Source organism: Chelonia mydas, chromosome 4 (genome assembly GCF_015237465.2).
Source record: "Chelonia mydas isolate rCheMyd1 chromosome 4, rCheMyd1.pri.v2, whole genome shotgun sequence".
In the NCBI taxonomy this organism is placed as follows: Eukaryota; Metazoa; Chordata; order Testudines; family Cheloniidae; genus Chelonia; species Chelonia mydas.
This window is the reverse complement of record NC_057852.1, coordinates 29,098,061-29,113,573: the sequence shown is the minus strand read 5'-3', so window position 1 is coordinate 29,113,573 and position 15,513 is coordinate 29,098,061. Positions and strand designations below refer to the sequence as shown.

Below are 15,513 nucleotides of genomic sequence, written 5' to 3'. Positions count from 1 at the left end.
CAAAGTTTGAAACACACTTCTTAATTATGCAAGCAAAATTTGCAGCGGTATCTCTTCGCAGGTCACTGAATGCACAAAATAGATACACTTGCAAAATTTGGAGGAGTATTTAAGGAGGCTATTAGAAAACACCACTCCAAAAGAGATCAAATGTTTCTTGGAATCACAAAACGCACAAAACAATTGGCAGTTTTTAAAAGATAAGGTTAATCCATAAACCATCAAAGTAAAGTATTACCAGCTGCTCAAAGAGAGCTGCTCTGCAGAAGGACTCCACTTTTCCTTCCTTGTTTGATTACTGATTATTCCTTTGACAGACATCTGTTCAGAACAGTGGTTAACTGACTAATAGTGTTTCTTTTATCAAAATATCAGCAAAAGAAAAGTCATCTATGACTCCAACATCCAACAACATTCAGTCGATTCCAGGTAAGAGTACATCCTTTCACAATCTTATTTATAATCTGTTTAGAACAGACATATTAATCAATGATGTTTCATAGATTCTTGAAGTTTAAGGCAACAACGGACCATTAGATCTTTTAATCTGACCTAATGTATAGTACAGGTTGTTAAATTTCATTCAGATACCCCTGTATTGAGTCTAATCCCTTGTGTTTGGCAAAAGCATATTATCCAGAAAAGCATCCAGTCTTGATCTGAAGACATCAATAGATGCTTCCCTTGGTAGCTTGTTCCAATGATTAATCACCCTTACTGTTTAAAAATGTGGCCTTATTTCTCATTTGAATTTTGTCTGGCTTCAGCTTCCAGCCTTTGGTTCTCCTTATGCAGTGATGAGCAGCCAAAATCTTAACAACCAGTTCCCTCCTCACCCCACAAGGGGGTCATGCCCTCCCCCCTGGACCCCTTCCCCATTCACCCCCCGTCCCCTGTCCCCTGAATGGCCCCGGAACCAGGCAGGAGGGTCTTGTGGGCCACAGTAGTGGGTGCCCACTCCGCCCCGCCCCTAAGAGCCGGAGGGACCTGCTGGGGGGCAAAGTGGGGAGTCCCGGCGGTGCTTACCTGGGACTGCTCCCAGGAAGCATCTGGTAGGTCCCTCTGGTTCCTAGGGGCAGGGTAGGGTAGCTAGGCGGGGAGCAGGGGGAGCGGCCATTCCCCCCACCGATCACATCAAAAGTGGTGCCTTATTCGCCAACTCTGTGGGTGCTCCAGGGCTGGAGCACCCATGGGGAAAATTTGGTGGGTGCAGAGCACCAACCGGCAGCTCCCCGCCCCGTGCCCAGCCCCAGCTCACCTCCGCTCCGGCTCCGCCTCCTCCCCTGAATGCGCCGCCCCGCTCTGCTTCTCCGCCCCCACCCCCCCGGGGGGGGCGGGGGGAGGCTAAGAAGCAGGTGGCGGCTTCGCACTCAGGCCCAGGGAGGCGGAGGCAAGCTGGGGCGGGGAGCGGTTCTCCTGCACGCCCCCCCGGGTTACCTGCTGCGGCGCGAGCAGCCCTCCTCACGCCCCCCCACCCCAGCTCACCTCTGTTCCACCTCCTTGGGCCTGAGCGCAAAGCCACTGCTTGCTTCTCAGCCCTCCCAGGCTTCCCGCGTGAACAGCTGATTCGCGGAAAGCCGGGAGGGGCGGAGAAGCAGAGTGGGGCGGCACGTAACTCAGGGGCGGAGGAGGAGCGGAGGTGAGCTGGGGACAGGGACGAGGGGAGCTGCCGGTGGGTGCTCTGCACCCACCAAATTTTCCCCACGGGTGCTCCAGCCCCAGAGCACCCACGAAGTCGGAGCCTAAGGCACCACTTTTGGCTGGTTGTTAAACTTAGAAGCCTTTTTAGAACCGGTTGTCCCATTAGTTGTCCCTCATGGGACAACCGGTTCTAAAAAGGCTTCTAAATTTAACAACCAGCTCCAGCAAACCACTGTGAAGCGGCTCCAGCTCACCACTGTTCTTATGCCCTTCTCTACTAGATTAAAGAGCTCTTTAGTAACTGGTATTTTCTTCCCGTGAAGGCATTTACACACTATCATCAAGTCACCACACAACTTTCTTTTTAATAAGCTCTTTAAATCTCTCACTTTAAGGCATTTTCTCCAGCCCTCGAACCATTTCTGTGGCTTTGTAATGCACCCTTTCCAATTTTTCAATCTTTTTTACTATGTGGACACCAGAACTATTTATGCTATTCCAGTATTGGTCTCACCAATGCTGTATGCAGAAGTAAATCACTTCTCTACTTACTACTCCCCTGTTTATACATCCAAGGATCGTATTCGCCCTTTTTACCATAGCATCGCACTGGAAGCTCATGCTGAGTTGCTTGACCACTATGACCCATAAATCCTTTTCTAAGTTATTGCTTTCTAGGAGACACACTCCAGTTCAGTACTCCAACAACCAAGAACATTCAGTCCACTCCAGGTAAGACTACATCCTTTTATAATCTTTTTTATAATCTGTTTAGAACAGACATATTATTGTTTAACAGTGCGATTGATCGCGCAATTAATCGCAATTAATTTTTTAATCATGCGATTAATCACGATTAATTTTTTTTAATCGCTTGACAGCCCTAATTAAAATGCATTTTATCCAAATGGACCCAGTTTATCATGTCATCCCAATAGCTCTGTATGACTGCTCTGGCCCCATCATAACACCAATCCACAAATTCTATCAGCTGTGATGATATATCTACTTTCGGATCATTGATGAAAATGTTGTATAGTATCAGGCCTAGTACTGATCCAGGTGGAACCCCGTGATAAACACACCATTTGATGATGATTCCCCATTGATAACTAATGTTTTAGATCAGTAATGTATCAGTGGGAAGGGCAGAACTGTTTCACTGAGTGACCAAGAGGAAAATGTCAAGGGAAATCAGAGAGTATTGACACAGTGATTGCATACTACATAGAGTGCTTTACCCTGCACTTTCAAAGAGGTGCACAGATATTATGCTATTTGATCCTGTTAACGTTAAGAGTAGTTGCTAGGCTACAAAGCCTGTGCACTATGTTGAAAGTTTAGTGGTTAGACTTCCCTTATTGCCTTGCAGCTCAGATGAAAGAATTTGTGCATAGCAAGGTAATGCAATGAGCTAGCACCATATGCTGCAGCTTGAACCTAGTCACAAAATGGTAAACACTTGGGGGTGCAGAGGAGGACTGTGAGGCTCAAGGGTTTGTAGAGTCTTTTATTTCTAGCCCATCAATTCAGATATGGCCAGATATCACTAATAGTAGGGGAGAGAGGGGGAACCACCTCTTAAGACCATACAATGAGTCTTGTGTTGCCATTTACAGCTGTGCCAAGTGGGCACGAAATATTACGAAATCACACTGTTATCATTTTGCATGCATTTGGCACAAATATAAATGATAAAATAAGGTGAAAAATTAAGCCCTCCTTATATTTTTAAAAGCCCCATATCTGACCCCCTCCCTCCAAGATCTCTAAGGCTGTTTCCATACTCCAGCTTGCTTGATAGTTGTCTCCATAAAGTGAAAGGATGCACTTCTGGCTATGAAAAAATTGGGGGAATAGGAACCTTTCTTCAGAAGAAGTCATTGTTTGGAGACCTTGAAAAGAAAAACCGAGATTAGCATCATCCAGAAATGTGAATTGGTGGCCATGGCTTTCTTCAAGCAGATTGTGTTAGCAAATTATTAGCAAAGTATACTTCATACCATATACTGCACACTTGACAAAGCATAGACTAGATTAATAGACAAGGGGGTATCAAACCAGAGCTTTGTTGCCCTAGTATGAAATATGGGCAAGGAAAGAATGACTCTGCTATTTTAGGCCAGCTTTGTTAATATACCATTCACATATATATAGTATGGTATAGAGCACACAGATTCCTCTGTTTTCTAATCAGCTAATACTTTACAGGTCATATCTCAGCTCTCTCACTCTGGCTTGTCTCAGAAATGCAAATGAGAGTGCAGCGTGCTGAGCAAAGGGAACAAAGCTGACTGGTCTACCCAGCAGCCAATACAGGGGGACGACATCAGAGTACAATGAATGGAGACACATAATAATAGCAAAAAGAAAAGGAGGACTTGTGGCACCTTAGAGACTAACAAATTTATTTGAGCATAAGCTTTCGTCAGCTACAGCTCACTTCATCGGATGCATGTAGCTCACGAAAGCTTATGCTCAAATAAATTGGTTAGTCTCTAAGGTGCCACAAGTACTCCTTTTCTTTTTGCGAATACAGACTAACACGGCTGCTACTCTGAAACCTGTCATAATAATAGCAGTGTGCTGCCCTATGTCTACACCATAGGGTTTTAATACATCACTACAGTATATCATAAAAAGAAAAGGAGTACTTGTGGCACCTTAGAGACTAACCAATTTAGTTAAAGAGACTCCTTTTCTTTTTGCGAATACAGACTAACACGGCTGTTCCTCCGAAACCTGTCATTATGCAAGGCACAGTATATCATGATGCAAAGCCAAATGTCAGGGTGTCACACTGTGTGATGATTTTGTGCCTCTCTGCTGATTCTATTCACTAATGAAGCTGATCTCTTCCACCTCAGACTTGATTATCATGGCCCTGATTGTCTGCCGCCCTGCACCTTGTGAAGTCATTCGCAGCCGTATGGGGTGGGTGTAAAACCCTGCCATCCTGATGTAGCACTGTTTTACACCCACGGTGCAGTCACATTGCCAGCCCCAGTGTGCAAAAATCATGACTCAAGCGAAAAAAATGGATTTAAAAATCAGAAGATTTTAAAAATATATAAATTTGGGGTTTCTTTAAATTTGACTTCTAATTTCTGAGCCTTTAGTGTGCACTTGGGTCATGTTCTCCACAACCGTTTCTCCACAACCGTGGAAGCTAGAAACTTTTTGTGATGAAAGCTGAGATTTTCACAAAATTACCTGGTTCCAGCCACTGGTGCTTTAAGAAAAGCACCATTTCTTGTGATAATCTCCCAAGAGTTGTCTTTGCACTAGTGTAGATGATGACACAAGACACATGCTGCACGCCCATGCGTTGTTGCTTGTCTCCCATTCCTTTGACCATGCTCTAAACAATAAATCATGGCCTGTTTATGAGACTAAGGCGGGCCTATACCTAAAATTTCTGCTAGTGTAATTATATGGGTTAGGAGTTTGACTAGTGTAACAATAGTTACATTTACCATTAGAGCTTATTTTGGTTGGGGAACTGGTATAAACCATACCAGCAAGAGAACACTTTTGCCAGTCTAAACTGTGCCTTCATTAGGTCTTTCAAACACAGACAAGGCCTACAGCTGAGTGTAGCTATCACTCCATTGTGAGTTAGAGCATGAACAATTGAATAGGAAGTGGTGGGCCAAGGTCATACTCTGGTAAAACTGCAGTCGCCTGAAAAATTTGGGCACCTCTGTTCTAATCCATGCAGTTTATATTCATCTTTTTTATACATCTTCAGGAAAAATTAGCAAATCAGTGGTTCACCAGTTAAATTCTCTCTATACCGCCAGGGATTACAACAGAAACCCCTATGCTTTCCATGTGATTTAGCCATGCAGCTCCCACTAATTTCAGTTTGGTGTGAATATAAGTGGTATAGCTATATCCTGCACATCTTTGGAAACATAAGGGAAAGCACTGTGATCCTAAATGTTACAAATGCTTTGTGTGCACATTATTAATTTTCATATTTTAGCACCAAACAGACCTGTAAGAAGGCTGCACTAACACAATCCTTTATATTACTTTTCAGTTTCCAGTGATTCAACCATTACTACAAACAGTAGTATAGATGTCTCAGGTAAGCTTCCAAGGTCTTCACTTTGCCTGGGATTCAGAGGTCTCTGTCACCTGCTGTGCATGTAAGACAATGAGAGAGATCCTCTACACCACAAACTTGGGCATGCATTTAAAAGATTTATTTATTTTTTGCTTTTGGAATATAAATGTCAGTAGAAAATTGTGCTGAACTCCTCCAAGCTGCATGTGCAACCTTAATTCAGTCCCATTGTGCGTATGCATTATGGTACAGTCTTTAATTGCATGATTGCATACTATTTTTTCCCACTGGATCCCTGCCTCATTTGTTGCACAGGATGGATATTGCTCAACTGATGAGCAGTTTTTCAATATTTTCTTTTATCCTCATTGATCAATGTATGGCCCCGTGCACACGATTGAAATCATGCTCTGAAGACAGAATTATTAATTTCCTTATCAGCTTTTCTCGGCAATCTGAGGGCTTATAGAATATGAGGGCTTCACAGTCATTTACTCATTTATCTTTACAACTGTTATGTGAGAGGTAGGTGTGTTGTTATTCGTATTTTACAGATGGGGAGCTGAGGCACAGAGAGATTAAGGTCAAAATATCCACTAATTTTGGGTACCCAATTTGAGCTGTCTTGGACATGACTTTTCAGAGTTCTTAACATCTTGCAGCACTTCATATGTCTGAGCACAGCTCCCACTGAATTCAGTTGCAGCTATGAGCACTCAGCACTTCTGCAAATTGGACTACAGGGTCTCGAGTTGGGCAGCCAGTAAATGAGAAACACACAATTAGTGACCACCTGTAAAAAGTTTAGTTTAAGTGATTTGCCTGCCATCACACAAGAACTCTGGCAGAGAAAGGGATAGAATCCAGTTTCCAGAGCAGCATTCAGCTGTCTTAACCATGGGACCATCCTTTCTCTTCCTGCGAATGCTTGCCTCATCCACTACACAACCTTTCAACTTCTGCAACAAATGAAGCAGGGGTCCCACGGACAACAATTTCCTTCACTACATAACTCTGGTTTGTCCCTAGCACAAGTCCAGCATATGCACTGAATGACACAGGAGTTCTGTGGAAAAAATATGATGTGATCATGCAATTAAAGACTGCATCATAATGCATATGCACAAGGGGGGGATGAATTAAGGTTGTATTGGCAACCTTAATTTTGGCATTTCCTAACTTTTGAGGGCTTAACTTTGCAATCCTAATAACGTTCTTATCTATTAACATATGTGCAAACACTGGGTCTAATTCTGTTTTCTCACCAATGTAAATCAAAAGTCATATCTCCACTGAAGCAAATAGTTACTTCTGATTTACATCAGTGTCAGTGAGAGCAGAACTGCGCTCCCCCGCCCCCCATCTAAGAAACATACTGCTTTTCACTGTAACCCATTTTAACATATTTCCTTTTCCCTTCTTACTTGGAGTCTTTCCAATGCCGGGTCCACTCCTGAAGTCTTTATTCAGTCCCTAGTCAGCTAAAACTATCAATGAGATGCATTCTCATTGAAATTTTGCCTAAGGACTTCACTATTGGACCCCCTATGAGGAAAATTTCTCAGATCATAAAATCCAGTACAGTTGGCAGTCTGTACTGGATCATAAAATCCAGTACAGTTGGCAGTCTATACTGGATCATAACTGGATCATAAAATCCAGTACAGTTGGCAGTCTGTACTGGATCATAACTGGATCATAAAATCCAGTACAGTTGGCAGTCTGTACTGGATCATAACTGGATCATAAAATCCAGTACAGTTGGCAGTCTGTGTTCCAGAGTGCTCCAGAGAGACCTAAGGTTGAAATAACAGGTGGTAACATAGCTAGCTGGAATTGAGTTACATTTGCAAAGTTATAGTCTGCAATATGCCTTGCCCTAGCCAACAGTAAATCTTTCACTTCAGTAAACATCAAGGGCCTGATTCTGATTATGAGCAGCTGCAATGAATTCTGCGGTGTTACATTAGGTGTAAAATCAGTGTGAGTCTCTCAGAATGGGCTCCTCACCCTGGATTTCCCTTTGCAAGCAGTCCTCACACACACACACGTGTAAATTCACCACAGTGTACTTCATTTATGTCTTATGTACCTTCGTGTCCCATCACCTTAAGGCTTTTTCCAAGCTTCAACATACCCCAATGGCACAGAGTGGGGGAACAAGAGGTCTCAACTCTCTAAGATCCTGAGCTTCTTTGCCCTTCTTCCAGCCTCCCTCTCTCTCATTTAACAGTCCCAGCCGATGACCTGAATCCCTTTAACTGTTTAATCATCAAGTCCTAATAAATTATCTCCCAATTTGGCCCATGTGAGCCAGTAGTAGGCTACCTCCCCTTCACCCCTTTTAAAAAAATGTTTCCTCCCTGGGCACTTTCTTTCCTCTAGGGCTGCTGTCCCTCCCACGTGCAAGATTTCTTTAAACTGGCTCTCTAACATCTTTATAGGCACCCTCTCCATTTTCCATCTGTAAAAGGTACATTCTGATGGAGGGGTAGCCTCTTGCTCTCAGTGTCTGCCCATCTGTCTTCACACCATGGGCAACCTTTTTCCGCATCAGACTTTTTGCCCACTTCTGAAGTCTCCCCATCTACAATATAACCCAGCTTACCCTGGATTTCAATAAGCTGTTGCCCTTGCTTCTGGATCTCTCCAGCCCTCAACCTCTTTGCCTTGCCTTTTGCCGTCTTCATCTAACTCATCGGCTTCTACTTCTTCCTCCTTTTCATACCCTTTACCTTCGGGTTCTCCCCCAGGAATTTGGTTCTTAGCTTGTCTCTTGTCTTATCTGTCCTGTTTCTTCCTTTGGCTTCTTGGCCTCTTTCTTGTTGTCTCACCTGCTCCAGTCCATCCCCCTATAGCCATTTGCTTCTCTGGGCATGTCTCTTCTTCCTCAAAGGAAAAGGGCTCAAAAGGGGTTGCAGTTAACACAGGTTTGGGCTATGTCCTGACCATCCACCCCACTTCCATCGAAATGTTCCCCAAATCTCCAGAGACATCCTGGCCACTGGACAGACTTTCCCTTCCCCATGAATGCACGTTAGTTTCAGTCTTTCCCCCGGCTTCATCCATTAGGGCTTCATCCCGTCTCTCCTAACCAATGAGCACCCTGTGTCAGAATCTACTAGGCCCTTGGCCCTCATTGCCCCCTCCCCCTCCCCAGCTCTCATGGAGTTGGTGGGTGTTTGTTTTGACTGCTTCCCAAAGGTTCCATCCACACACACAACTCAGCAAGGTTACAGTCCATGTTGGGGCAGTCCCTCTTCAGATGTCTTGAGCCCCAACACTGGTAACAAACAATTTGACAGATTGTGGGCAGGGTTTCCTTCCTCCCCCCTCTTACAATTGGTTGTTCCCCACTTTTCCTCCCTGAGACAGTTTATTTTACTAGGGACAACAGCCTCCATGAACTCCTCAGTGAGTTTAACGGCAGCTTCTAAAGTAGGGGGTTGGTGCCTCTGCATCAAACCCTGGTGACCTCAGGGAGATTCTGCAATCGCTGTTCCAAAATAATGGATGGCCTGATATCCCCCACTCTTTGGTCATCTGGCCTCATCCACCTAGTGGCCCAATCTGATACTTTTTGTGCAGTGCAGCTTGCTGCTTGAAACTTTTGCCTGTTTCATTCTGCCAACGGACTCATATGATCTAAAATGGCTGCCTTTATGGTATCCTAATCTGCAGCTTGTTCAGCGCCATGTAAACAGCTTGAGCTTCTCCTGAGAGAGAGGGAGCTAACTGGAAGGCCCCTACTGTCTTTTCCCAGCCTGCTCCCAAAGACACCTTCTCAAACATAAACAAAAAGCCATTGGGGTCATTCATTGGGCCTATTTTGCCCAGGCCTGTGCCTTAGTTATCACTCCCTATTGAGGGACTCAACAGCTTCTCCAGGAGCTGTTGCTGCACTTGCAATTGGCCTGCAATATATTGCTTTGTTGTTCTGCTGGCCAGGAAAACAAGAATTATCTCTCGGTGCACTGGGTCATCTGAAACTCCTGACGGGTTTTCTTTAACTCCATTTGTTGCTCACCTACCCAGCACAGGAATGTCTCCATATTGCCCAGTCTGCCGCTCCTTCTCATCATCTTCTCTCTCCAATTCTTTGCCTACACCAGAATGGGAAATCCCAGATAAACCCACAAATATCACAGGGGCACTCTTGGCAAGCAGGCCTCATATGCTGCCAAGTTGATGGGTGAAATCCAGCCCCCTTTGAAATCAATGGTAGTTTAGCCATTGTCTTCAGTGGAGCTAGGATTTCACCCCATGTATTTAGATAGGCTTTTCCTTAGTGGAGTGAGGTATTAGGGTGGTGTATTCTGGTTTGTTAGTTTTCTGTGTGGAGAGGGGAGTTCTTTCAGTATTGCTGAAGTTGTCAATTTAGATGAATTATGGTGTTTTAAAAAAGATATTAATGCAAGTGGGCCTAGAGATATTTGATAGATATGCTACATATATTGTGGGGGAAATAGGTAAAATAAAGAACTTGAATGTTTTTTCTTTCAGTTACTTCAAATGTTACCTGTGAACCAGTTTCCCAGACCAACTCTTCACAACAACCAACACAGGTCACTACATCACCATCATCAATAAGAGAAGCAAATGACAAAACTAGTAGTGGTAAGTGATAACTTTTGCTGATCAACTGCTGAACCCATTGGAGGCTGCATTTCTGAACAATAGTGTGGAACAGTAGAGAGCACAAACAACGTAGTTCTGATGGTAGAATTAGGGATTTGAGAGTCGGTGTTCTCTTAACTATTAAGTTTACTTCTCAGATACTTCGTTCCACAGTAAACCTCTCCATAATGAAGTCCTACTCCAGTGGCTCAGACACTAAAATGTTTCATTTTTATGAGAGAGATGGCTTTGAACCAATGCACTGGATTTGAACAACCTTGTAATTTGAGGAGGTGGAATGATAAGGTCTTTTGTTTGTCTGTTTTTTAAAAGAAAGTGGATAATCAAGACATGACCATGTAAAGTGATCAGAGTGGTCCCAGAATAGCATTCCCATATGTCAACAATAAAACCCAGATTTTAAACAGTTCTAGTACTGGCTCAAAACAGATCAGTGTGGCATTTATTAAGGAGCTTTGAGAGGAAAATGGAGGCAGGGTGCTGCAGAGCTACTCCTGGCCATGAGGGGGAACTCAGGCGGTGGCTGACCCTGTAACAAACAAGCAGGAATAGAATCCAGCTGCCTCTCCCACAGCTGTGTTGACTGAAAAGGGAGTTAAATTCAGTACACACTTTGTCCCTAAAGTAAATAGATGCGACTCTGAGCAGATCTATTGAGTAAGAAAGTGCCATTTTCACCATTACTTTTCAAAGCTAGTATAATACTTTGGACCCATTTCAGCAAAACACTGACGGATGCACTTTTTACATATGCTTAGGTGCTTTACCAAATAGGAAAGGACTTCACCATGTAGCTTGATTATAGCTTCACTGAATTGGGGCCTTTAAAATATTCCTTTTTTAAGTTATCATAGAACTTAAAGATGGAAATATTTATTTGGTCATGTAGTCCAGCACCCCAACAGTGCGCAATGGCTTCCCAGCGTATTCTCCAAAATGTTGTTGAGTCTAGTTTTAAATGGCATAAGTCACCAGGGCTTCTTTTTCTTTCCTTATGTCTGTGTTCTATAATCTAATGGATTTAACTGCTTCAAAGTGAGCATAGGATAATTTAGGCTAGGGAAGTGTAACAATTTCCAAACTATTACTCCCAGTCCCCACCCTTTGGGCCTGAAAATTAGTCCTCTCTTTTACTTGTCAGTTACACTTTCAAATTCTATAGGCATCAAAATTCAGGCTTTGCCTTTCTATTGAACAGTCTAATGTGTTTGGTCCTCCTTCACTGTATTTTGGCCAGCCATTCAGATGCTGTTATTGCAGAAGGCATGGCTAAAATATCCCCAGTGCAGAAGCTGTTGAAGTGTGGGAGAAAGTGTCAAAAGCCCTTTGCAAAAATCACTAATGTGGCTCCTTTTGGTTTGATAGAGGTTCCTGACTCAAGGGTATCAATGCAGCACAGCCATCTGGAACTAAAACATACCGATAGGTAGGGCTCCTGGCATGTGAGGAAATGCTGATGAGGAAAAGCATGCCTGTCTGTGCAGCTTAGTTCCAGGTGGTGGTCAGTATTGATATCCTGGAGTAGGCCAAGCTTGGAAACCTCTTTTATATTTTGAAGCAGTAGGGGAGAAAGAAAGGAGGGGGAAGTCTAGTGAGTGGTATATTCCATAAGCAAAACATACATTAATACATAGAGATGGCCCCGAGCCAGAAAAGGCCCAAAGATATAGGGCCTCAAAATCTGTGGGTATTTGAATTGAAATGGGTGCTGATATTTTAATTCAGGATCATTTCAATAGATATGATTTTCCCTGTTCACCCAACACACCCTCAGCCTGTGTGCAACTTAATGGATGGTGCTTATTATGTGATCTTCTTATAAAAAGCCCTGCCACTTGGAGCAAGAAATTAAAATGTTCAATTTAACCAATTAATTCCCATGTATAGACTACTACCAAAGAAGCAAATGTTCCCTGATTATATTTGCAGTCCTTACCCAACCTTTACTCTCTTTAAATCAATGGGAGCTTTGATTAAGGACTGTGGGACCTAGCCCCATAATCAAAGTAGGGGCTTCACTGTTAAGGCTTTGATTGGAAACAACATGAAGGGTGGCCTTTCTTGCATGCCCACTCTCGGCGGAGAAGAAACACAGCACGCTTTCTTACATCCATCCCCCTGCCCTCCAACTGCATCTGCAAATTAATAAGACAGTATATAGCTGTTCCATTGGCTATTCTGGGGTGTCTCGCTCTTGTTTTGATGCAGAATGAAAACAAATTTTGAAACCTCATAATTTTTCACAAAAGGTGATCGTGGCTTCATTACCTGCATTCCACCATCTTTATTTGCACACTGGAGGGGTGTGGCGGGGAAAAAGTTTCCTGTGTCCTCATTTCCCTCTGTGACAAGTACACAAGACAGACCAGATTTTGCCTGTAAAATGGAGACTAGTCTATTAGAATATTGGCCACTACCTTTCTTTTTCAATTACGCTTCATTCCCTCCACCACCCCGTCTTCAGTGTGTCTCAGAGGACAAATGGCAATAATTTAAGATGGCCTAATGAAATTTTAAATTTCACCTTAAAAAACCACTAGGCTGGATCAATAATAAAAATGAGGACGTTCTGCAAAAGAACGTTTATATTGCTTTTTAACTGGGGAAATCGTTTTGCCCATGCCAACCCCTGATCCCATCCACACAGCAGAGATTTGACAGCTCTCCCCATCTCTGCTACTATTTCTGTTGCTGCTGTTACCTTTCATTATAGATTTGGAAAAAGCCCTCACAAAGTCTGTGTGCTTTGTGAAAGAATGCAATAGCCTTTTTTCTCAATCTACCATATTTCTTCCCCTCCACAGGCACTCTTTCCCTCTCCCTCTGTTTATTGATATATTTGGCCACTCTCCTTTGTCTTTTATTAATATTTGAGGACAACCCCAGTAGCTTTTACTAAATCAAAACTACTGCATCAGCCCTGCAGTCCACACCCCCAAACAAGAGCTGTGTGTAAGATCCAGAGCTTGTCTCTCTCACCAGCAAAAGTTGGTCCAATAGAAGACATTACCTCACCCACCTTGTCTCTCTGGTAATTTTGTTTGTAGTGAACTACAGATGCAAAAGAGCACAATCAAGTGTGTCTATAAATAATAGAATTCTATACTTAATAGAATTTAGACCTCTGACTACCAGGGGCACAATCAAGTAGACATTTACTGTGAGATTTTCAAAGCTGCCTTGATTATTTGAACAATGATTTACCATTAATTTGAATGGGGATTGGGCATTCCAGTCCCTGCGGATTTTGATGTTGCACTATGCCCTTGTGGATAGAGCACTAGACTGGACCTCAGGAGACCTGGTTCTGCCATTGGCCTGCTGGGTAACCTTGGAGAAGTCACTTCCTTGCTCTGTGCCTCAGATACCACATCTGTTAAATGGGGGAATAATGATGCTGACTTCCTTTATAAAGTGCTTTTGAGGCGTGGTTGTAAGAGCTGGGTTTTATTCACATCTGCAATCAGCTGCATGTGCGATTGATTATAGGTGCAAAATTAGAGGCCTGAGTGAATCCTCTTTTAAAATTTGGTCCTGTGAGTGTATGTGTAAGGTGTAAGCTCCACAGAAATCACTTCGTTTTCTGCTTAAAATCTCTTACTGGAAATAGAAAGATTTTGACTGGAAACACACACTGTTTCTTTTGGCCTGAAAGATGCTTAAACAAAGTAGCCTCAATTTTTGCATGTCCATGAATTACTGAGATGGTTGACCTTACATCATTTTTTACACACAGATAATTTTGGTTTTGATGTTCTCTGCACTTCGCAATCATTTTTGACTTATTTGATGTGGTTCTAATATCAAAACTAGTTAGCCTGCTGGGAGGGAGATTAAGAGCACTATGTAGAAAAACTGAAATGTATGTGGATTGTATATAAGATAAGTGGTAATTCACCCTGAGATCAAGAGAGGATATATGTAAAATTTCAGTTCATTAAAAGAAAACGAAGGGCTATTGGACACAAGTAGTAGGCAAAACCTGATGCTCAGACAGCAGATTTACAGAAAAGCTCCAGTTTTCCCCTTGCTTTCCTGCTGATTATTTCTTTGACAAATATGTGTTGAGAACAGCGGTTAACATACTGTCGTTTATCCTACCAAAATATCAGCAGGGAAAACTGAATCACTGCCAGCGAGTTCTGTGATGGCAGCATCAGACTCCACTTCAATGATGGCTGGTAAGGCATCCCTTTAAAAATCTTATTTATAATCAACTGTTGACAACAGACCCATTAAACAACGATGTGACTGTTTTACAGCAACAACCTGCTTTCTCTGTTGTGATGCTTTGCTGTGAATTCAGCCTCCTCCTGTTAAGCATGCAGAAATCTTTTCTGCAGCTGGCGGAATAGGCACATGATGAATTACTGCAGTGATGTGTCAGTGGGAAGGGCAGATCTGGATCACTGAGTGCCCAAGAGGAACCAGCGGGGGATTCTATTACAGAACACTGGCATTGTAATAAGCGGAGAACTCAGATTTACACTGTCTCCTTCTACTTCCTACATCAAATTAAGTCTCTCATAGATCTGAGTTATGGGTTTTATCAAAACCCAAATCTCTAGCAGGCTCAGTGCTGCTCTTCCATTTATAAGCACTGGCTGTGTCTGAATGAGTCAGCCTCTTTAGGGGATTGGTACAAGAACTGCTCCATCTACTTAGGAGATCGCAATACTGTGTATTAGACACAAAGCTTAGATACTACTGAAGGCCCCAAATCAGTTGTTAATATTTAACTGTAAAGGAAATTACAAATAGAATTAAGAGAATCTCCTCATTAGGTTGCCTCTTTAGGCTCATGTTAGATCCAGTGCAGAGGGCCCGTGCACAACTTTGTGCCCACTTCAACCCTCAATATAGGGCTTAAGGGCCTGATCCAAAGCCCATTGAAGTTAATGGGATTCTTTCTAAATAACTGCAATGGGCTTTACATCAGATTTTAAGTAAGACATAAGTAGTACTGTTACCCCTTCTGACTAGGGATGTAAATATTATTTAAATAGCTAACTGTTTAAACAATAAAAATTATATCATTTAACCGGTTAGCCGATTAAAGGGAGAGGGGCTGGAGCCGCTCCGGCCGGCACACCAGGCGTTAACAGTTAGGTTGGGTTAACAGTAAGACTAATACTTACCGGTTAATCATTTTACCATTTAAT

General features: G+C 42.9%; 1 protein-coding gene across 7 annotated transcripts in view; it reads left to right on the top strand.

Moving 5' to 3' along the window:
• The window catches only part of EMCN (endomucin), an 87,188-nt gene that overhangs the window by 25,170 nt on the left and 46,505 nt on the right, over positions 1 to 15,513 (top strand). For 4 of the 7 annotated variants that reach the window (XR_006290433.1, XR_003565098.3, XM_027825468.3 and 1 more), the window contains exons 2-6: positions 376 to 429; positions 2,320 to 2,373; positions 5,687 to 5,734; positions 10,217 to 10,330; positions 14,464 to 14,532. Coding sequence is in view for 3 of the 7 variants with exons in the window: in XM_027825468.3 (XP_027681269.2) it covers positions 376 to 429; positions 2,320 to 2,373; positions 5,687 to 5,734; positions 10,217 to 10,330; positions 14,464 to 14,532 (339 nt within the window). In the remaining 4 variants the exon portion in view is untranslated. The remainder of the gene's footprint in view (positions 1 to 375; positions 430 to 2,319; positions 2,374 to 5,686; positions 5,735 to 10,216; positions 10,331 to 14,463; positions 14,533 to 15,513) is intronic. The other 3 variants (XR_006290435.1, XM_043545514.1, XR_006290434.1) reach the window with 2 other exon arrangements.